The sequence below is a fragment of the Dermacentor andersoni genome, chromosome 8 (genome assembly GCF_023375885.2).
Source record: "Dermacentor andersoni chromosome 8, qqDerAnde1_hic_scaffold, whole genome shotgun sequence".
Lineage (NCBI taxonomy): Eukaryota > Metazoa > Arthropoda > Arachnida > Ixodida > Ixodidae > Dermacentor > Dermacentor andersoni.
The window spans coordinates 13,124,548-13,148,791 of NC_092821.1; the positions used below are offsets into that span (position 1 = coordinate 13,124,548).

Below are 24,244 nucleotides of genomic sequence, written 5' to 3' on the forward strand. Positions count from 1 at the left end.
ATAGAGCTAACTATTGGGGACAAAGGATAAGTTTTAAATGCAAGGCTACTAATGTTATATATAAAAAAATTACTTGAATAGTGTATCAACAACTTTAGAGCCTCGTTCAAAGAAGCTTTCCAAGAAATAATGGCTGCTGTATGAAGAGCTTCCAAAAATGCAAAATAAATTGTTTCCAAAAAAACATGAAAGTTGTAGAAAAAACAAACATAATGAAGGGTCAATGTTTTGCGGACACATGTAAAAGGACTTGTTGCAAGGAAAACAGCACAGACTTGTCACATAAAAGATAAATCTGCTAGATCGAGATGGGTGGTTGGCTTTAGGCAAAAAAAGCCTATGGGAATGTTTTGTGCCAATACGGCTAAAAGATGCATTCGTTACCGTGCTCGCCTTTGGAAGGCTGCATACGCTTGTTCACATGCAAGTACTTGTCACATATTCGTTGTTAAAAAACTTCCAATTTATATATTGACACAAAAGCCTCCTCTGATCACGGAAAAAGAATAGTATTGTCATATAGTATCCATAACATTTAGAACATCAGGCTACTATTTTTCACATTACGCAAATACTCATGCAAGACAAAACTGCAAGAAACAGCATAACACTTTGGCATAATCCGTAACTGATTATATCAATGAGTTTCCCATTTCATGAGGCAAAGTTGCATAGGGCAGATGGGATGTGATATCTGTGATTCAGAGATGCGTTATTGTATCTGAGCACAAGTATTATACAAATGATCATTGTGGGAATAAAGAAATAACAGGCATTGATTACCAGTATGTCATCATGTCACTTCTATCTGAAATGTGACTATCATATCAAGTCAAACTTGCATTGAGAATCATGTTTATGTGCCCATATATGTGGGCCCCATGAACCGTTGCTTTAAGTTATGTTTAGTGTCATGTCATTCCTGTATGTAAATGTGGTTTTGCACTATACACCTATGAAACTTTTGATCAGCATCCTAGTACATTTCCTTGAATTTGCACCACAGGCTTTCTGTCGGAACACCCTCTTTGCACCCATGATAAATGCTGCAGTCAGTAAAATAGAGCTTTAGATTATTTCCTAAACTGCTTTCATTCCAGCAAGTAGACGCCGAGCAGACGTGCGCCGCAAGTGAACATTTATGAGGGCGTTCATACTTGCTGTTTATTAAGGTGGCTGCAAGGTAAATGGAGGGAAAGTGTACAGGTGAAGCGAAGCTCCGCTGTCGCATGCACGTAAACAAAGCTTCTGGTTATGGCGTCAAAACATTGTTTTCATCAATCCTCCAACAATGGAGCATATACTGACAGGATGGAAAGCAGACACCGAGCAGACGGTGCGGTGCGATGAAGACACCTTGAGGGTCATTCAGCCTTCCTATTAACTAAGGAGCCCTGCAGCTTCCCCAGTGCGGCAAGGAACTACTGAGATGAAGTACAGCTCACAGAACAAGTTGTTAGCGTGAAATGTTGGTGTCGTGTTCCAGGGCTTCCGTGAATGCAGAGGTAGACTGAACTTGAAACATGTTTTATTGCATGGCAGCAACTTAGCGTGGCAGAATGACAGCCAAGGAATATAAGGACAAAAAAGTACACCACAGCTTGGCGGCCAACGATTATATACACATAGTGAGCGAGGGTGATGTGATCGCAATATGGACCGCATGACAGAAAGGGAAATGCTATCACACATGTACACGTGTACAGATATGTGACAGTTGGGCAGTGGCAGAGAAGGTGTTTTGCTGTGTCGCCACATGTGCAAAAGATTGCATAAGGAGCATTTACATAGCTTACATTACAGCACATGACACCTAGCACAAAATGAATAATTGCAATACGTGGAGCAGTGATATAACTTCTAAGCTGTTCCCGAGCCTCCCCTCTTCATAAAGTGTAAAATGTGCAGAGACAGCTCTGGAAACAAACGTGTACAAAGCAAGGAATCTGCTTTGATACAATACCTATATTGAGAGGCATAAGAGCATAAGCGACCAGCGATGCTTCTGCAATGTTTATTACTGCAGAGCACATGCAATTGACAGAAAAAAATCACAGACAATTACGGCACTCCCTAATACAAAATTTTAGTTCAGCTCTACATGTGTTGTCATTTTGCTACCAAGGACAATCGGTCTCGTGTGGCATGCTGCAGATGGAGCGAAGTGTGGCACCACTGCCTTGCCAATCTGGAGATCGCGTGAGCCAGCGCATGGGTGACGCGTGGGCGTGGTTCACAGATGCCATCGCCAACAAACCTCCCAGACATTGCGTGCTACTCTGGCACCATCCCGTAGCTACCGTCACTGTACTTCGCTTTTATTCGCACACTTTCGACATACGCTCCCCTGCTTACTGCCTCATGGTTCCGCTGCACCATCCTATCCACTTTTCTCCTCATGCCTCTTCTCACTTGCCGATTTTTTAATCTCCCACTGCATGCTGCCTTTGCTCTCACCTTTTGCTGAACTCGTTCGCTCAGTTTAACCGAGCGAACGAGTGGTCCTCACAACACGACAAAAGCTAAAGGAAATGTGCACAAAAGTAAATGGATGCAGCATGCAGCTTTGGGATTCCGCTAGCGACTTGAACCTTGTGCCTGCGGGTCTAAGCCACATGAACTTCGTTTTCGCCGACGAAGACCTTGTTGCCACCGAGGACTTCACGACTGAAGAAGTTGCCGGGAGTGTCATGGAAGAGACCTTGGCGGACAGCGCCTCCGACAGCGAATGCGACGATGCTAGTTGTGCCCCTACGCCGGTTACCTCCGCAGCGGCCATCGCAGCTGTTGACACGCTACGGATGTACCTCGGGAGTCCGGAGTTCGACCAGATCTTTGGTTCGAAGTTGGATGGTATGAAAGCCGCAATCCTGAAGTCCGCACTCGCGAAACGTGTTCAGGGGACGCTGGACCACTTCTTTCAGCGGCAATAAATCGGTACGCCCATGTTAGCATTTTTTTTTCATAGTCCACATATAACGAAATAGCGGATATAGCGAAGTGATTTCCGATTCCCGCCGACTTCGTTATAACGGGGCTAGACTGTACTACATTTGCATGACACTGAATTACGTACAGAGGTGATCCCACTTGTCCACAGCGACTGAGCTGAACTCTGCGCAAGGAAGAAAGAAATTTTAAAGGAGGTATCGAGGTACGAAGAAACAACTCGAAACTCAAGTGGAAAAACGTGAAACCCGTTCAGGCACAAGTACTTTGTCCTTAGTCATGCATCTACGCTAAATTTCAGTGCATTTTCTCCGCCGTACGCTGCTCGACGCTCTAGACGAGCCTGATCATTCCTGTACGCTACGAGTTTTGTAAATTGTTGTATTCTACAGCCGTTCTTTTCAGAAGTTTACATTTGGATACGCACTAAGATTTGTTTCTAACTGCACCGGAATAATTTGATGAAAACAGGAGTGCTTCAAAAACAACTAACGTCGGTTACCGGTATGCATTTGCGTTTACTCAGTGTTTTCGAAAACACAAATATATGGCTTCTTGCCCGTGAGCATATTCAATGCTAGTAACGACATGCTGACCTTTACAGAGCAAGTACCTTCACGTACTGTGGTGTTAAAGCAGTACGGCGGGCCCTTGATTGCACTCGTCTGTAGGCAGAGCGACTCGACCCTCAGCTCGGTGTCTCTAATGGAATAGTAAGCTGTAGGGTTAGTTGGTTTCGCATGATTTTTGCAAAGGGAAGCACAGAAGCGTTGTGGAAAAAGAAGACGTGGATAGGAAAGACGCTCACTTGCGACTAAGTATATTTTCAGAGACAGAATGATTTCAGACAACCTAAAAAGGATCGGGAAAAAACACGTCGTTGACCTCGCCTTGACAGCTCCTCTCAAGCTTTCTCGGTTGCGTGCCCTTGCAAGACGGCCATAACAAGAACAAGACCTGTGAAAAGAAACACACGAAACCGCTCGCCCCCTGTGCTCCTTGTGTGACATATCAGATACCACTCGACTGTGGGATAGCTTACATTGGGCAGACGGGGCGCTGTCTAAATGACAGGCTAAGAGAATATTCTTCATGTTAAAAGACCCTGAGGAACTTCGCCCACCTTACTGCGAATTGCAGGGATCGTGGCTGTAAGCCACTTTTTGATAAAACGAGATTATCAGCATATCTAAAGGCAAACTCGAAAGGAAAATTCTCGAGGCTGGTCAGATTCACGTTCAGGCTTACCTTTGTATTGGTGCCCCGTCAATGCATCTGATGGATAAGGAATTTACGTTCCGCGCCTTTGGCTTAAGTTTCTACGACCCCCTCCTGTGTTACCCTCCCCACCGCCTAAGTTTTTTTTTTTTGGAATGACTTCTGGCAGGCCACTTGCACGTGCCCTTGTTGCTATCACCTACACTATAGCTGTCATTATTGATGTATTGATGCATGGCCCATTGTTAGGAGAATTTTATATTTATAGAAAGTCTAAATTTGTTTTGTTTACAATTCACGATGACGGCGCGTGCGCATTAGCGATCCTGGTGGTTTGTCTCTGAACATATACTTAGTCGCAAGATAGCGTCTTTCATGTCCGCGTCTCCTTGTTCCGCAACGCTTCTGCGCTCCCCTTCGCAAAAATCGTCGCTAATGGACTTGAGCAGTAGCATATGACGAGACCTGCGTTGGATGTAGCTTCGCCTTCACTTACACACCTTTGCGTCTCTTAGCGAGAGAGAAAGTATGGTTTGCAGCAAAACCAGAGGGCCTGGCGTGCTTTGCTGCTCGAGATGCACACGCTTGCAAGATTGCCTTATCACCGTCGCGGCAGCCATTTCGACCTACCGTCGCGCCGCCCATAGTCGCTGAAATGACCGCATAGCCCACATATTATGAAACGCGGACATGGGCTAGCGTTTGTCATTATTCAAGATACCACACCATTTTCGCGGCTGCCTATCGAACGGCGCCAACCTATTTGAGTAGCACACTTGAATTGGTGTAGCGCCCCCTGGCTAGTGCTGTGCCGTATTGGAGGGCTGTATATAATGAGTTCACTGCAGTCAGTTCGTTTTATTACCATACAATTGGACCGAATGGTCCTGAGAAAGCACCGCCGTGTACATTTGAATGCGTGTCGCCAGCCGCCTACCCACACTAACGCGTGACGGGGCTGCCTGCTGTTGCTAGGATTGGGGGGAGAATAGGTATTCCTATCGTATAAGTTAAAAATTATTCACTTTGCAGTAAAGGCGTGGTTCCAAATTATAAGCAGAATCGTCGCTACATCCGTGGGTGCGGAAAAGTAGGACATTTCGCTTCAGTTTGCCGCTCGAGGAACCGAAAGCATCGACAGTCCCCTGCTCGTACGCAGCTTGATTTCGCTACATGCCAACAAGTGTCAGGAGTTGCAGCTGACCCAAGCGTTCAGTATCCTTCTCTTCCGCATAACGCTCCCTCGGAGTTCGCCCAGTCGTACTCAGGACAATCGGAACTTGTAAATGACTTCGTCCACGACGTTCATCTTCGAGCTTCAATGCAACCAGTCTTGGCGAAACTGCGCCCTCAACCTGGGGTTCCCCGTGAGCAAGTCTGCGCTGCAAACGGTATTTCGCCGCTGGAAAACAAAGTTCAATCAGTTGTTGAGGCACCACAGCCAACTGACAACAAGTCGCTGCATTCATTTCTTGGTGTCATGCGATACTACGCTAAACTGATCCCCCAGTACGCTGAATTGGTAAAGCCGCTTAGGAAACGGCTAAAGCAAGGACAACCGTTTGTCTGGGATCAGGATACCGAGTATAGCTTACAGACTATTAAGGAAGTGATTGCATGCGAATGCGGCTCTTACGCCAAAAGTGTTAAGACGTACGTGGACCGTCGTCGTGCATCAAAACGCCCTCGATTTCGTCCAGGAGATCTTGTCCGAGTACGTAACTGGAGAAAGTCCGGTCCTAAATACTCGGGTTCATTTAAGATTTACCGTACGGTAGGTCGCAATACTTTCACGCTTGAAAATGGCAAGCGATGGAATGCATCCAAACTTGTGAAATGCCCTGCACTACAGGAATTTCTTGGAAAATTCACTGAAAAGAGTCCCTCCAGTCACTACCCTTCCCTTGATGATTATCTCCCACCTTTTCTTCCAGTTACTACTGGTATAGGGGATACATTACGTTTATTGTAGCGTAATCGTGCAGTACGCACATCATTACTACGATGCTGACCGCCATACGAATTTGTCTTTCATGCTGCCAAAAAGCTTTTTTAAACATTAAATGGCCTTAGCATTCTTACGGGGTGACTATGGAGTGTAAAGTGCTTACACGCACATGTCCAATCCACGACAGCCACAGAGACTGTCTCGAGTCAGGGTCAGGGCGAATGAGCCACCCATCAGTGTTGTCCCAGGGGGCACACAGATGTTTGTACTGTCTACTTTTGTACTTCGTGAATTTTTTTTCCATGTGTGATCTGTGTGTGCAAGGCTGCATTTAATAGTCTTCCCAAGACGGGTACTGATACTCTGCAGAACTGGAGTGCAATAGTTCATATTCAGTTTTCATGTGGTGCGTTTTTCTTAAATGGGGAAGACAAAGATGTCATTTTTTATTGTGTAAAGATCTCATCACGAAACACGTGTGTTACAGTGCTAACATGTGTTCTTCTGTAACTCGTGACTTACTTTTGTTGCGAGAAGACTGAGTAGCGCATTTTCCTATCAAGGGAGAGGCGATGTGGTATCCTGTGTTGGCTTCTGGTTTCGGTTCTGGATCGTTTACGTCAGGGCGCCACTTAGCGCGCTGTAAGTTGCCTCCTGTTTCCCCTCGCAGAAATAAAAGAGCCTTCCTTGTCTGGTCCCCGACTGAAGCAGTCCCGCTCTTTCTTGCGGCGCAGCGTGCCCCGGCCGTTTAGGCCTCATGCCGTAAATCTTTCGACCGGCCGCCCCGTCGAAGCTACAACAGTAAGCTTTGAGACGGCTGACGTGGATGATGTCAGAGAGAGGTGAAGGCACCGTGGCGTTCAGCCGAGACGCTTCATATGTGACAGAAGTCACCTGGCGAAGGATGCGGTAAGGGCCATAGTATCGCGAGAGGAAATTCTCAGAAAGACCAACATGCCGAGTCGGATACCAAACTAGCACAAGGGCACCTGGTTCGTAGTTCACGTCGTGATGGCGCTGGAAGTGACGACATTTCTGGCGTGTCTGTGACGCAAAAAGACGAATGCGGGCTATCTAGCGTGCTTGGGTCGCTGTGGCTATTACATCCCGAGTGTACTCTGTCGGCGAGTCGAGTGTGGTCGAAACGAGAGTCTCGAAAGGCAAAGTCGGCTCACGGCCGAAGAGGAGATAGAAGGGTGAATAGCCAGCTGTGTCGTGGCGCAAGGAATCGTAGGCGAACATGACAAATGGTAGAGCAATGTCCCAGTCGCGATAATCGGAGGAAACATACATTGCTAGCATATCAGGTATTGTGTGGTTCAGGTGTTCGGTAAGACCATTAGTTTGAGGATGGTAAGCGGTAGCAAGTTTGTGTTTAGTAGCACATGATCGAAGTAGGTCTCTATGACTTTGGCAAGAAAGTATCCACCGCGATCGATGAGAAGTTGACGAGGTGCACCGTGGTGCAAAATAACGTTGTGAAGCAAAAAATCAGCGACGTCGGTAGCACAGTTGGTCGGTAGGGCCCTAGTAATGGCATAGCGAGTAGTATGGTCCGTAGCTATGGCAATCCACCTATTTCCGTCCTTGGATATAGGGAATGGTCCGAGGAGATCAACGCCAACGCGAAAAAACGGGTAGGCCGGTATATCCAAAGCCTGCAGCAGTCCAGCAGGAGGCACAGCTGGTCTTTTCCGGCGTTGAGACGACTCACACGCGGCAACATAGCGCCAGACGGAGCGGTTGAGACGGAGCCAGAAAAACCGTCGCCGTATTCGGTCATAGGCCCGCGTGCCGCCAAGGTGTCCAATGGTGGGAACGTCGTGCAGTTGCTGCAGTACAATCTGTCGCAGATGTGATGGATGACGGCGAGGAGCTCGGGCCCTACGGGGTGCATGTTGCGGCGATACAGGATGTCATTTTGTAGTACGAACATGTGAAGGGATGGGCCAGATGAATCAGAGAGCAGGCGTTCGATAACTGGGTGTAACGACTCATCGCGTCGTTGTTCAGCGCCAATGTCTTGCAATGCAGAGAGCGAAAGAACACATATCGGTGCGACAGCCACTGAACCGTCCGGTACATCGACGGGATGACGAGACAGGCAGTCGGCGTCCTGATGTAGACGACCCGACTTGTAGACCATAGTGTATGTGCATTCCTGCAGCCGGAGGGCCCAGCGACTGAGGCGTCCAATGGGATCCTTGAGAGAGGAAAGCCAACAAAGGGCGTAGTGGCCGGTTGTAACTGTAAATGGTCGACCATAAATGTAGGGTCGGAACTTGCCCACCGCCCAATTTAGGGCGAGACACTCGCGTTCAGTAAACGAGTAACTGCGCTCGGTGGGAGAAAGAAGGCGGCTGGCGTAGGTGATAACGCGGTCGTGCCCACATTGGGGTTGTGCTAAAACTGCGCCGATGCCGTGGCCACTGCTGTCAGTGCGGATTTCTGTCGGAGCAGAGGCGTCAAAATGCACGAGAACAGGAGGTGTGGTGAGCAGCGTGATGAGCTGCGAGAAAGCTGACGCTTGTTCAGAGCCCCGACAGAAAGGAACGTCTTTTTTCAGGAGGTCAGTCAGGGGACGGGCAACATGGGCGAAATTTTCCACAAACCTGCGGAAGTAAGAACAAAGGCCCATAAACCTGTGAACATCAGTGGCAGAAGTTGATACTGGGAAATGCTGCACAGCATGAACTTTAGCGGGGTCGAGGCGAATGCCTGACGAATCGACGAGGTGTCCGAGCATAGTTATTTGGCGGTGAACGAAGTGACACTTTGACGAGTTGAGCTGCAAGCCAGCGGTGCGAAAAACAGAAAGAACAGATGAAAGTCTTTCAAGTTGAGTCGCAACAGTTGAGGAGAATACGATGACGTCTTTCAAGTAGCACAAACAAATGGACCATTTCTAACCACGCAAGAGCATGTCCATCATCCGTTCGAAGGGGCGCGACACCGCCGCACCCACTATGTGCTCACCCCTTCTTGTAACATAGGTTGCTCTCGCTCTCTGGCTCGGCCCGCTTGGAAAGCTCGTCAAAGGTGCTCCGGGAACAAGCGCAACGAATGAAGTAGCATCGAAACACGGGCCTTCCATCCAGCCGGGCGTGCTTCAAGGCGAAATCGTCTCCCCGCCAAAACTGGAGTGCCTCGGATTCCTCGTCTGGCAACCCGGAACCACAGCAACAGTATTTAACCGCCCACCTTCGTCGCATTCACCGGGGCTCGACACCGCCGGACGCACTCACCCCTTCTTGTAACAAAGGTTGGTTACAGAGCCATTGCGCATGCATGCGAACTTCAAACCCATTTCTATTTGAGGTGTCGTGCCCCCGTGACACCAAGGACTGGATATTTTGGTTTGTTAACCGTTGTACGTCTGCGTTGTGCCATGTTGCGTTGTCACCATTGCTGTTGGCTGTGTCAGGTGACGTGGAGTCGAACCCAGGCCGTGATTGCGTTCAGGAATCTAGTACACAGACCGACGCAGTGGATATGTCTGCTGTCTTGCAGATGCTTACCAAGCTTCAGTCAGGTCAAGAAAAAATTTTGTCGGATTTAGCGGACATATAGACTAAACAATATGCCACTGGTGAAAAAGTGAACTTGACTGAACGTGTCGACCTATTAGAGCAAGGTCGCTCGCAGTCCAGTAACTCTTCGGCCGCTTCGAAAGCCCCGTCTGCAGAAATAGCTGCTTTGAAAGCTTCCACGGATGATTCCGAAAATAGGCTACGAAGGAACAACCTTCTATTTTTTGGTTTTGAGGATAACCCGTTGGAAACCTGGAAGCGAGCCGAAGAAACTGTTGTTACGCTCTGCTCTACTAAGCTAGGTGTATCGCTTGACCCCCTAAATATTGATCGAGCGCATAGACTGGGCACTTACAGTGAAGATAAAAACCGCCCCTTAATTGTTCGCTTTGTTAGATTCAAAGATAAAGATGCGGTATTGGGTGGGAGGGGAGGGGGTCCGAAGTTCAAGACAAGTGACATTTCCATCAGGGAAGACTTCTCTCGTTCGGTACGCTTAGCCCGCAGGAAACTTTCCGAATTTGCAAAGGCTCGGTCCTCCTCGTACAAACTAAGGCACGATAAGCTTCGTATGGATGGACGCAACTTCACTTACGACGCTGCTAGTGATAATATCGTGCTGCAAAAAAAGTGAACTTGAAACGCCGTCGAGCAATCCCTGTTACTGAAGTTAAAGGTTCCGTCAGCGTTCCCCGATGCCGCCCCGTTGAGCATGTGCCGTGCGGTCCTTCATTGGTAAGCGTTATGCTTATGAATTGCCGAAGCGTCAAGAACAAAACCGACGAGTTAACATGGCTCGTATCATCTTTTGGCCCTGACGTTGTTATCGGGTCTGAATCTTGGTTGGATGAATCGATTTCCAGCTCTGAAATATTTCCTGTGGAATACGTGGCCTATCGCAAAGACCGCAATACGCACGGTGGGGGCGTTTTTGTTCTAGTCAAGCAGAGCTTGTCAAGTTTCGTAGTTGACGTGGGGGATAACAGCTGTGAATCTGTTTGGTGGAAAGTTGTTCTAAAACATAGCAATCAGCTTACAGTTGGAGCATTTTATCGTCCACCTAATGACAACAGCAGTCATACCTTTAATACCCTTTCTCATTTATTACTTACGGCCTCAACAGATTTTCTCGTCGGTGGTGACTTTAATATGCCAGATGCGCAGTGTATATATATGTCAGGTGCGCAGTTAATAAGCTGCCAGTACTTCCTTCGTGCTCAACCCTGTCGTCGGCTTTTTACGATCTTTTCGCAACGCAAGGTCTTTATCAATTCGTGGAATGACCAACACGGCGCCATGGCAATGCCGCTTCCATCTTAGATCTTCTGATTTCAAACTCTCCGTCATTGCTGCAATCTGTTTCCATCATTCCCGGAATAAGCGACCATGATGCAGTGGTTGCCCATCTCGTTGCTCCCAAGCCGTACATACTTTTCTGGGTACCGAAACCCAGAAAAGTTTATTTCTTTGATAGCGGAAATTACTCTCGTATTTCTGAAACGCTTGAGTCAAACTTCGATACTTTCTCAGAACAAAGCAGCACTGTATCTGTCTCTGAGTTATGGCTGCTGTTCAAGGAACAACTTTTACAGCTCATTGACTTGCACATTCTGTCTAAACTTCTTTCTGTGAAACACCGAAATAATAAACCTTGGTTTGATAAACCCATAAAGGTGCTACTTAATAAGAGGAATCGTATGTTCAAACGGTATAGAGAAAAGCCCGATCCACTGCAATTTTCTAAGCTTCGACAACTTGGTTCTGAAATCTAGATGAAAATCATAGAAGGAAAAAAGCGGTACTTTGACTCTCTTGCCTCTAGAATTAAAGAAAATCCAAAGAAACCTTGGAAACTAGTGAAATCAAACAGTAAAGACGATGTTGGTATCCCTCCGTTAATCCACAATAGTGCTGCTGTTACTAATGATGGAGATAAATCAAGCTGTTTTAATGATTACTTTGTTTCTGTGTATTGCAGGCAAGTACCTCAACATCTTCCAGTCTGCTTGAGCAACGCGCTTGATGATATGCCGGATATTGCTATTCACTACTTCGGAATAGTCAGCCTTCTCCAAAAATCAAAACCACACTCGGCACCAGGCCCAGATAGGATACCCAATTTTGTTTTGAAATCCTGCGCACATATCATATCAAGGTATCTAGAAGTACTGTATCGCAAATCTTTTGAAACCTCAGAATTACCTGAAGACTGGAAGATGGGCGATATTGTTTCGATTCATAAAAGCGGGCCCCGTGACAGTGTCATGAATTATAGACCTATATCTTTAACATCTGTGTGTTGCAAAACCCTGGAGCACATAATTTACACTAACATCTTTACCCACCTTCAAAATAACAGTTTATTTGTTCCTTACCAACATGGGTTGAGAGCTGGTCACTCATGCGTAACTCAGTTAGTGGAATTTACCCATGACATGTTGACGCGAAATAAGTTTGCACGTGATGACACGGGACCCTTAATGCGAGTACGTACGACGAAGTTCGTGGTTCCGCGCGCGCTCTCCGAGGACCAGCCATCGCTAAAGGCAGACGTTTTTTTGCCAATCTGTCGGTGGTAAACTGTTTTAGTTGTAATAGCTGGGTGACAATATGCACATCATTTGACAAAGGTTTACAAACAGACTGCATACTATTAGATTTCCAGAAAGCGTTTGACAAAGTGGGCCATGTTCTCTTAATTCATAAGCTTTCACTTCTTGGTTTACCAGAAAAAATCTTTTATTTGCTCGAAAACTACTTGACAGGTCGTTTACAAAGAGTGGTAATTAATGGAACAGAATCAGAATACGCATGCGTATCTTCTGGCGTTCCGCAGGGTTCCGTCTTACGTCCTCTTTTATTTCTTATATATATAAATGACATTGGCACAGGAATCACCTCGAAAATCCGGCTGTACGCATACGATTGCGTCCTTTACAGAGAAATTAATAGTGATTCCGACCGAGTAGTATTGCAGACAGACCTAAATAAAATTTCTTCATGGTGTGACAGGTGGCTTATGTCTCTCAACATCTCAAAATGTAAGCCTATTTGTTTCACCCGCAAGCGGCAACCAATCCGTACACAGAATTACTTGAACAGCTCCCCTTTATCAGAAACAAGTGATGCTAAATATTTACATGTCACATTTTCCGCCGATCTGACATGGAATCGTCACATTCAAAGTATCACTTTAAAAGCAGGGCGAGTACTTAATTTTATTAGACGGAACTTTAAGCACGCGCCACTAGATGTCAAGAGTACACTTTACCTCAGCAACTTTCGCCCGATTCTCGAATACGCGTCTGTTGTGTGGGACCCGCATGCACAAATTCTTCTCAATAGCTTAGAAGCGACACAGAAACGTGCGTCCCGTTTTATAACCGGCATTTAGTCATTTCCAAGCAGCATCAAAGAAAGAAAACGTCACATACGTTTGGAAGATCTTTCACTACGCCGTGTTGTTTCCCGCCTCTTTCCTTCGAGATACTGTCTTCAATCGCTCACCACTAAACAAAGAGACTTACCTACAACCACCAACGTACATATCCGGGCGCCGCGACCACTTACTTAAGATAAAATAAATATGCGCGCGCACAACAACGTACCAAAACTCCTTTTTTACCCGTACAATACACGAATGGAGCCTGCTGCCTCCTGAACTAATTAAAGTTGCTTCGGATGTCACATTCCCCACTGCTCTCCAAGCATATGTTTGTATATATAAATGCACTCGCCGTTTGAAACTTTCTTTGATGTTTATGTTTCGCAATGTTAGCGAGCGGCTGTCTTAATGAGTGTATCTTGTTACCTGGGCGAAACTTGTTCTTAGTGCTGTCTCATGCGCTCCCTCAGAATGTAACACTTGTATGATTAGTATTGTACCCATGGTCTGAAGTGTTTAGCCTTTTTAAGAGTGTGCAATCTTGTATTATGTATTGATTATCTGTCCTCCCTACTGTAATGCCCAATGGGTGAAGTAGGTATGTAAATAAATAAAAAAACAAAAGGTCGCTGGAGCATTGCACAAGCCAAATGGCATTTCCCAGAACTAATATAAGCCGTCTGGTGTGACGAATGCGGTCCTTTCACGGTCCATTTCATCCACGGCAATTTGTCAATATCCAGAGCGAAAGGCTATAGATGAAAAATAAGTGGCACCGTGGAGACAATCCAGAGCATCGTCAATGCGGGGAAGTGGATATACATCTTTCTTGGTGATCGTGTTTAGATGACGATAGTCAACGAAGAATTGCCAGCTGTTATCCCTCTTTTTGACAAGAACAGGGGAGGCCCACGGGCTGGACGAGTGTTCAATAATCCCTTTGGCAAGTATCTTGTCAACCTCGCTCTGGATAACTTGTCGCTCAGAGAGCGACACCCGGTATAGGCGTCGACGAACAGGTGCTGCATCGCCGGTATTTATACGATGCTTCACGGCCGTAGTTTGACGCAAAGGGCGATCGTTCAGGTCAAAAATGTCGGAGTAGGACTGGAGGAGGCCACAGAGTTCTGCGGCTTGTTGGGTTGAGAGGTCCGGCGCAATCATCTTTGTAAAGTTGTCGGTCGGGGCTGATGCAGAAGGCCCAGAATGAGCATTGGTCGAAGACGGTGCAACAGATAGAGCAGAAATGTGGTACTCGTGCGTCGGTGACAACGTGGCAAGAGACATGCCTCGACGAAGTACTTGTGGGCACTGTCCGAAATTTAGCATGGGAAGACATGTCTGATTGTCCGCAACAGAAACGATGGTGTGTGGGAAGAAGAAATTGCGAGAAAGCAGGACTGAAGTCGCGGGAGTAAGGACATAGTCTCCGTCAGGTACAGGTGGGCAGGCTAAAACAGGGATGCAGGTTGCTGCAAGAGATTGCAGGCGTATAAATTCCGCGGAACAAAGCTGAGTTGGAGCTTGAGCAGGAAGGTCAATGTGAAGAGGTAAGGGTAGGTTAAGTTGTACAGTGGCGGAACAGTCAATCAGAGCAGAATTGGCGGACACAAAGTCGAGTCCGAGGATCACATTGTGATGGCAACGTTCGAGCACACTAAAAAAAAAACGGACGTCTGGCGGCCTGCGACACTTACACGAGCAGTACAAATTCCAAGAACAGCTGGAGTTCCACCATCTTTGACCTGGAGCAGTGGAGGCGGAGCAGTAGTAAGTACTTTCTTCAAGCGCGTTCGAAGCCCGCACTCATGATGGAAATTTAGGCTCCAGTGTCGATGAATGCTGCAACGGACAAACAATCCAAGTCAACGTCCAGAAGGTTCCGATTAGTACGCAGGGTCAGCAGAGGAATTTCAGGCCGGTGTTCTAGAGCAGCGTCACCTCCAGAAGCTGCCCCAGTTGGTTTCCCGTCGGAGAGCGGCGAAGGTTAGCTGGGGATGGAGAGCGACGCAGCTGGGGCGAACGAGAGCCGCGACTTTGTGGTGATGGCGAGCGGCTGGTCGCGGTGGCTCGAGCGTTGTCAGGTGCGTCTTCAACCTCGGTGGAGAGTGATGGTGGGCGATGATTCAGTGGGGAGCGGCGGTAGGCATGAAAGCTTGGCCGAGAGTGGGCTGGCCAGGAACTTCGACAGTGGCGAGAGATGTGGCCCACACGACCACAGTAAAAGTCATGTGTGCGCCATTCGGGCGGGTTGCGATAGCTCGGATATGGACCGTATTGGCTCCGGTAAACAGGGGCAGAGGCAGCAGACGAAGAAAAGTCAGGACGGCTGGCGGAAGAGATGGATGGAATACCCATATTGGCAAGATCTTGGCGAATGACTGACTAAATGAGTGACACAAGCGGCCGGGAATCGTCAAAGCACTGCGTCACTGGCATGGCAGGACACGTTCCTTCGATTTCTCGCCGAACGATACGTACAACGTTCTCGCAGGAGGTGGGCTCACGCGTGTTAAGAATGGCCGTACGGGGTGGCAACGTGCCAGCTTTCAGCCCGCAGCACGTGTTCCAAGCCCACCAGACAGGGCGCCCTTCGGAGAACTGCGAAGGGTCGGGAGCCACGTGGCGCGCGATCAACTCAGGAAAGTGGTACTTGGCTGAGCCATCCGGGACAAAGCAGAGCTCTACGAAGCCCTCTGACGTCGGCACTGAAAGCTGGGCGGTACCGAGAACTGTCCGGCCTTTTCACCTGTGTGTGTGTGCAACACGAACATTTCCGTCCACGGGGACCTCGAAGAGTGACGTCGAACGATGACGTCGAACTATGACGTCAAGCGGAGAGCTTATAAGCAGCGTTTGCCGGCTGCTAGAGCGTGCTCGTGTCGGGCTCGTGTCGTGCTCGTTGTCGCGCTCGTTGTCGTGCTCGTTGTCGTGCTCGTTGTCGTGCTCGTTGTCGGGAGCTGAGTGCTCTGTCATACTAGAAATGTACTAGTGAGCTGTGTGCTCGTAAGCTGTTTGCTGTATGTTAGTCTTGCGGGCTTCATATGGGAGTCGCGCTAGACTGCTAATGTATCTTGCCTAAAATGTAAATCCTGCAATTAAAGCCTGCTCGCCTAGTTCCTGCCAAGGTCCTTCCTACAGCTACGACTGCCTAATCTAATAACTGAATGGCAGCGGTGAGATCGGCCTACGGCTCCTAAATCGGCCTACGACTGGGAAACAGCAACGGCAGCTGACGGACGTTGGCACATGGTGACCGACCGGCATCCTGATCAAGTTGGAGGCGACTTGAGATTCACCACCTCTTGCAACTGACTGGATACGGCGGGGAAGGACTGGTGATATGGTGCTGCTTCAGTGGGTAAGCGTTTGGTTTTGGCTGTAAGGTTTACCAGGCTTCAATTTCTCTGTGTTTTTTATTCGATTTGCTGGGATCTGTTACTTGTATTTTGATTTGCGTGGGTATCGCAACAAGTATTGTGTGACAGCAGAGCCAAAGCTTAAAGCAGCGACCATGGTCCTAATGTGTTTGACGGGATCTGACCTGTTGTGGTTGTGTGAGCAGATCGGGGTAAACGTAGATGAGAACTTGAAGGAATCAGAAATTCGTAAGACAATTCTCGAAAGTGAGAATGATTTGAAATTCATAGAGCAAATGGGCAAACGAATTCTAAGTAAGAAACGGGAACAGGAAGCAATTAGGCAAGAACAGGATGAATTTAGGCAAAAACAGGAAAAAGCTAGGCAGAAACTAAAAAGGGTTTCGCAGGAAGAAGGCCTAACAGCAGTAACGAGGCCGTACATTGAGGCACTGAACAAAGAAATTGAAGGTTTTTTGCAGGTAATCGAGCAAAGTCAACAGTGGCTTGAAAAGTCTGTAGGCTGGACGCAGCGAAAGTGGCCGGAAGTAAATAGCAGATTTTGTTCAAAAGCCGAGGAGAGTAGTAGTACCTGTGAGAGTAGCAGCACGTTCACAAGTTAACTCGAAGTGCTAGCAGCTAACGAAGCCTTAGTGGCAACAGATGCCGTTAAAGGCCAGAGTGAGAGCGACGAAGTGCTGTGCCAAGAGATGACTGTAGAGACAGCTGGGCCAGCTGCGAACAAATTGGCACAGTTACCGCGCGTGTGCGTCGCATCTCATGGTAGCGAGGTCGTTAGCGAGGTACAGAATACTGCGGACTTGACAGACGCGAGCACCCATGTCGAGTCAGATCTGCGTGCAGAAGTGAAGTGCGAACTGGACGATGCAGTTGAGAATAGTTCTCGGGGTGGCGAGCTCCGTAGCTCACGAGAGAACAACTGCATTGTTCAGGGATCGGTGCGGCTCTCCGCCAGTCTAGATAGCCTAGATAGGGATGATTCAGTTGTTAATCATTCGGACTGTGCGCGTGAGACAGCGATCGATACCGACGGGCTGTGTGCAGATGCACAGCGTGAGCTGGGCAATGCAGTAGAGGGCAGTTCGCAAGAGTGCGAGTTGCATAACTCGAGTAAAGCCTGCTGCATTGTGCCAGAGTCGGTTGAGCTGTCCGCCAGTCGAGGCAAATTTAGAGCAGATTTTAATGTAAATCACTCAGACTGTGCGGGTAAGAGACCGATCCGGGCCGACGAGATGTGTATCGGCCAGCACGAAGCGCGAGATGACGGCATGAAAGAGAGCTCGAGGAGAAAGCGCCGAAAGGATCGGAATGCGGTGGCTAGTGTAGCGAAGCCAAAGACGGCGACAGGCGCGAAAAGGCAGGGCGCGAAGAAAAGACAGGTGCGGTCGTCACGGACGATGTTGACGCATCAAACACGTTCGAGCCACCGGTCAAAAGGGGACCGAGAAGCATGTTCTGCACGGACGCGGACAAAGGGCACGGGGCAGTTAAATTCCTCGTCGTTCCGTCGTTCTCTTCGAAGCTCAGCGTGCAGTACAAAGAAGCGCAAGGTGGCAAGGCGAGACCAGGTGGGGAGTAGCGACGCGGTCAATCGAGGACATGCTGAAAGCGAGGCGCGAGGACGCAAATTGGCAGGGGACTCTAACGTCTTGGGGGAGCTGATAGTGAGTCAGCCCTTTTGTTCTTCCCCCGTAGCCAGAGTAGCTTTCGGACCGCGACCACCTCGAGTACGGCTCAAAAGTATGAGTCAGTTGTAAATGCTTGGAACGGGAGGCCAAGGGAGCTTCCGTGGAAGTAAAGCATGTTGTTTTTTTTTATTTTTTAGCACTCGGATAATTTTGGCGATTTAAGTTTCTTTCAATATGTAAGGCATGAGCTCTGTTTATGTTTTGTTTGAGGAGCTCGAGATTTGAAAGACGCGTTTTAAGTAAACCTGTATTCTCGCGAGGTGTTCATTAATAAGTATATAGGCTTTCTTTTTTTGTGTAAGCGTGAGTAACCTGAAGGTCAAGGTTATCGTTGAGAGGCCTATCGTAACGCGCGTGTGTGCTATTTAACCTTCTTTTTTGAAAGCGTTTTTTGAATTTTCTAAGGTTAAGCGCGTAGATTTTCAGTAAGTGCACGATTTGCACTGAGAAGAGCTCTTAAGTCCTTTAGCGCGTGTCCTGTGTGGACGGAAAGAAGCAGATTTATGTCTGGGTTGCTCGTGTGTGTTGAGGGCAGCCGTATTCTGACTTCTCTAGTACGCGTGCGTAGAGCTAGTTATTAGAAGACACATTTGTTCGAAGGTTCCTCTGTGTTGCGTAAGTTACGCAAATTTGGTTGTTTGTTTAAGGAACGTGTCCTGTGTGGACTAAAGGAACAAATGTGAGTCAGCGTGATGAAAACTTTGTTGGATGCAAGCACGTGTTCGGAATAGGGACCACAAAGCTAGCGCGATTGTGATTGCGTACCTGTGGAGTTGGCCAGACTGTTCAGTGGCAACAGTACGTGAGATAAGTACGCCACTGCGATAGGGTAAGAACAGGCTGTTCGTGAAGTTAGGCTGCTTATGTTATGTTTGGGTATTGGTGTTTGAGAGCCTTCGGGCTAATTCTGCGTAAACCTTTACTCTTGTGCAGCACGACAGTCAGGTTTGGTCGAACTGAAAGGGGAACGTGAACGCTCGCTTTGGCGGCTCGAAATTTTGGGGCAAAATTTGGGATTCCCAGTTGAGTGACTTGCATTGGAATTGTGATGGGAGGCCTGGTGGGTTAGCAGCTGATTCCGGGCGTTTGAACGCTGAGCGGTATTGTGTTGCCGGGTCGGCTCTTCTGTGCCAGTTGTTGTAAGATGGTTGAAGGCATTCCAAGTACGCAGGGGTTGCAGAGAGCAAAGCCATCGTCTTGCTCGCCAGCCATTCTCTTCCTGCCCAGCGGTTGCCAGCACTGGCCAGGCGAGATTTTCTGGGCCATGGAGGAGCTGTTAAGAATGGCCGTACGGGGTGGCAACGTGCCAGCTTTCAGCCCGCTGCACTTGTTCCAAACCCACCAGACGGGGCGCCCTTCGGAGAACTGCGAAGGGCCGGCAGCCACGTGGCGCGCGATCAACTAAGGAAATTGGTACTTGGCCGAGCCATCCGGGACAAAGCAGAGTTCTACGAAGCCCTCTGACGTCGGCACTGAAAGCTGGGCGGTACCGAGAACTGTCCGGCCTTTTCACTTGTGTGTGTGTGCAACACGAACATTTCCGTCCACTGGGACTCCGTCCACGGGGACCTCGAAGAGTGACGTCGAACGATGACGTCGAACTATGACGTCAAGCGGAGAGCTTATAAGCAGCGTTTGCCGGCTGCTAGTGTGTGCTCGTGTCGTGCTCGCTGTCGGGAGCTGAGTCTCTTTGTCAGGTTAGAAATGTACTAGTGAGCTGCTGTGTGCTCGTAAGCTGTTTGCTGTATGTTAGTCTTGCGGGCTCCATATGGGAGTCGCGCTAGACTGCCAATGTACCTCATGTTTTAAAATGTTAATATGTAAATAAATCCTGGTCACCGAGTTCCTTTCTACGACCTTCAACTCCTTCAAATGGTGGCAGCGGCGAGATAGTCCGACGACTCCTACATCTAGCTGACAGCGGTAGGATCGTCCGACGAATCTAATACGCGGTGGACAAATGTCTTCGCACGTCGACGAAGCTGCGGTATTAGGTAGACGCGTAAACTGTTGAACCATGCGGCCACTCTTCGCGTCTTCAAAGCGGCGACATTCGTTAATGATCTCATTGACCGTTGTAATGTTCTTATAAACAAGCAGGTTAAACGCGTCGTCCGCGATGCCTTTTAAAACGTGGCTGACATTGTCTGCCTCTGCCATATTGTTATCCACTTTGCGGCAAAGAGCGACGACGTCCTGGATATACGCCGCGTAAGATTCTGTGGACGTCTGTATAGGGGTCATAAGGTTCTTCTTCGCAGCACGTTGGCGGCCGACGGGTTCGCCGAACAAATCTCTAAGCTTCTGTTTGCACTGGCCCCAACTCATTGTCTATTCTTCATGTGTTTCGAACCAGACCCATGCTGTTTTCTTGATGTAGAATAATATATTACCCAGCATAAGCGAGTTATCCTACCTGTTGTGTGCGCTGCCCCGTTCATAATTTTGTAACCAGTCATCCACGTCAACGTTGTCAATCCCGGAAAACACGCCAGGGTCGCGAGGCTGGGCCAGGATGAGCGTCGGTGGCGACGATGGCGCTGTGGTTGAACTCTCTCCTTCGGATGACGTGGCGGCCAGGTTACGTCCGCTGCGGAGTTCCGTCTTGCGCAAGTGATTACTCAGCACTTCCACCATTGATGTTACGGAAAGGAATAAGCGTGCGTCTACTTACAGATGGCTTTTAATGACTGAGCCAAGAAGCGTAGAGTAGCCATAATACTAAACTCTTCGTCGTCTCCAAGTCCAGCATCAGCGTCCTCTTCTTCCCACATCACCGACTGTGACAGTATGAACTTTCTCCTCGCTCCTCATCCCTTTCCATTCAACGCAAACGGTATTTTCTAGGTAAATTTCCCTCAAAAGCTGTAGACAATCGTCACCTAAGCCTTCCCCTTCTAGAATACCCCGCAATATGTTGCTGTCTACGTTGTCATAGGCTCCTGTAATGTCTAAAAAGCCACATATAACGGTCTTTCTACTTTTGATATTTCAATACACTGAGTAAGAACAAATAATTTATCTCAACGCCTACGTATTCTGAAGCCATTCAGAAGTTCTGCCAAAATGTCATTATTCTCTGCCCATGCTTGAAGGTTTAATTTGATTGCCTGCATTGCTAGCCTGTATATTACCGATGTAATGATCAACGGTCTATACGAGTGAATTCTATCTTTCTCCCCGTTACCTTGATAAATTAAATTCATTCTACTTTGTCGCCAGCTTTCTGGTACTAGTCTATCTTTTAAAGTTTTTTTCCACTGCTTTCATCACAGCTTCCTTACTTTTTGGTCCTAGTTCATTAATCAGCCTAACGGGAAGCTTCTCTTTCTTGTCTCTGTCGTTTTGCGCTAAACAAAGTATTCATGGATTCGCACCAACTAGCCCGCCAACGCATTGTGCTGAGCCATGCAAGGGAAACGGATTTTTGCGTCGCCCATTACAGAGATGGCGCCAATTTCCTGTGCCACCGGAACCGGGGAGTGTCCCCCCCCCCCCTGCGGCGACGTCGTTATCTCCATTTTACTTCATACGGAACATCACCGCGATGACGACTACGACGGCAAAAGCGTGCCTTGAGTTTCCTATAATTGGCTATCGCAATAACATAAGGAGAGGGGAAATGTGTGTCTTCTTCCTTGAAGTCCATCAAAGCGCTGGCCCTAAAATATGTCAACATTTCATAACACGAACTGACAAAAGAAAAGATTGGAGGACCCTTAAGTTTCGCCATCAAGAGTGGAACGCGATAGCGTTATCGCACCCCGTTCGCACTGCCCACCCATTCGCTCGGCATGCTATTGACGAGACGAAGGGGAGAAGCGGGCGAATGGCACGCCAGCTGTCGGGGCAGCGCCGTACATTGCGAGAGGGTCTTCTGTGTTTTCGGCAAGATGGCTCAGCGTGTGCGCCAAGCGCAGAAGAAATGTAGCGGAAACGTACTTCACTACTCGTTTAACTGCGACTCCTGTAATTTACATGCGCATAATTACCGCTAAATACCGCAGTATAACTATCTACGGCACGTACCTAAGGCAACACCGCATTCACTAGAGGCGCTTTTGTCCCGTTTTAAACCATCGAACTCATGGCTGAGTGGTAGCGTCTGCACCATCGAACTCATGGCTGAGTTGTAGCGTAGTGGACCAGCGTCTCCTTCTCACACTCCGGAGACCCTGGTTCGATTCCCAGCCAGCCCTTCTTGCAAGTTGTTTTTATTTATGAATTGCCTTGCGGGATTTTTCGCTCACGGTGAATGCCGCCAACGCCGACGACACCGGCTTTTCTGCGACACGAGCTCCTTAACGCTGTAGCGTTAGAATCCCACAGAAGCCATGTTACTTGAGTATCTACGTCAATGCAATGCATTTCCGACTGTCAACGACGCGCGAGGCAGGCGGCGACGCGACGCGTCGACGAGATAAACACTGCTGCGGAACGCTGTCTTCTAGGGGAAACAACATTTAGTTGTCTCCGAATTTCAAATACCAAACGTTCTATAATTCCTAAATTAAAGAAAAAGCTAAATATAAAGCATTTATTCCTGTATTGTAGTTCGTATTACTGATATAAAAAGGCTTAAGGCCAGGTACTTTATTAGAAAAAGGGAAAGTTAGGAATAGTATGCAAAATTCGCCGAAAAAGCTCTTCTCGTGAATCATGTTTTACTTCTGAACAATGAACCGTGTTAGCTGATAGTGCGTATTTTTATGTAACTGCAAATAATTTCGAATCGCCTCTTGTCTCATTCCTCTGCCACCGTGCACTTGGATCTTTCGGACGGCCTTTTCCCCAAGCGCTGTTCAACTGCTACTGAGCTTCGAAAGATCTCCTTCTTGGCCTTGCTCATGCTTGCTCAAATACACATACGCCTCTAAAAGAACACACAGAAAGGAAGACACATTGACGCAGCTGTTGTGCTTCCTATTAGAAACTAATATGTGTTTTCAGTGAACAACACGTCGTACATGTAGCCCACGGTGCATTTCTCGAGGTCACAGATCTAGTACTCAAGGAAATAATTGTTCATCGTTGTACAATCAATTGTATGAATTTTATGCGCAGGAACATAATCACAAGATTGACTGGGACAATGCCACCGTTGTTGCCAAAGAAAAGAACGTGTCATCCCGACGGCTGCTAGAATCTCTAATCATTCAATCGACGCCAGCTACGATGAAACGGACACCAGGGACTATGCCTGCCGTTTACGCACGTTCATTTCGTCACGTGCTGGCTATATAAGTGACGACGATCTCCTGTCCAATTCAGTGAACAAGGAACCCGTACGCGGTTCCGAAACGTCAGATTATTCACCAGACTTGGTCAGTGACCGTAATTCTCTTCATTTCCATGCCTGACCAGACGAACTTTCGCCGAACCTTTAATTACATCTCCCGCGAATTGCTTCTGACTGTCAACTCACCTGAGAAGTGGTGCGGGTCGCAGACGTAGTACTTCTTCCAGTCAGCACCGTAGGATATGTAGTCCAGGTACCAGCAAGCTGACAGTAGTGCCCTGTAGCCCGCAGACGTTACCGAGGACAGCTCCTCATTCTGTGGCGGCTTCCACACGTGCACCACCGTGTCCGGAGCAATCTAAGAACACGGTCAGCCACTTAGCTCATGCACTGCCGTCTGTTTCGCTCGCTCTCTACATACACAAAGAAGAGCAAAACTGGACATCAACCACCTCCTAAGGAAGTGTCCTGGATTTGACCTATTAATTGCGGTGGAGACCTGGACAAGCTCATTCACTTAACGGCTGGACGTGGCCGTAAACACTTCAGAAAGGCCGGGCTATTATCGTCTCTTTCTTGGAGTTCCTTAAGGTTGCGACCCTTCAGTGCCTATAATGATCCCTTTCTTCATGTAGGCCCGTGTACCGTAACCAATAAAAACGACATAATTGTCCATGCTGCAGGGGGACCCACTAGTAAAGTACCGTTTTTTGTCATATGTGGTTCTACATTTGACTAGTATACTTCCGGATCATGTGAGGAACGCGCCAGGTGTTGTAACCAACTTCCAAGAGCACATCGTGCTTATGCCAGGACCCTGACAGGCTTTGAGAAAAAGCTGCCAATATATTTTGCCGTCTCAGATCAACTAGCAAAAGAGAAATAAAATAAGAAAATAGGATAATGA

At 48.0% G+C, this 24,244-nt stretch overlaps 1 protein-coding gene across 2 annotated transcripts in view; it reads right to left on the reverse strand.

The window, feature by feature from the left end:
- Positions 1–24,244, reverse strand: part of LOC126526655 (beta-hexosaminidase subunit alpha-like) — a 185,843-nt gene that overhangs the window by 44,188 nt on the left and 117,411 nt on the right. For both annotated transcript variants that reach the window (XM_055068333.1, XM_050174522.2), the window contains one exon: positions 23,524–23,695. In XM_055068333.1, coding sequence (XP_054924308.1) covers positions 23,524–23,695 — 172 coding nt within the window. The remainder of the gene's footprint in view (positions 1–23,523; positions 23,696–24,244) is intronic.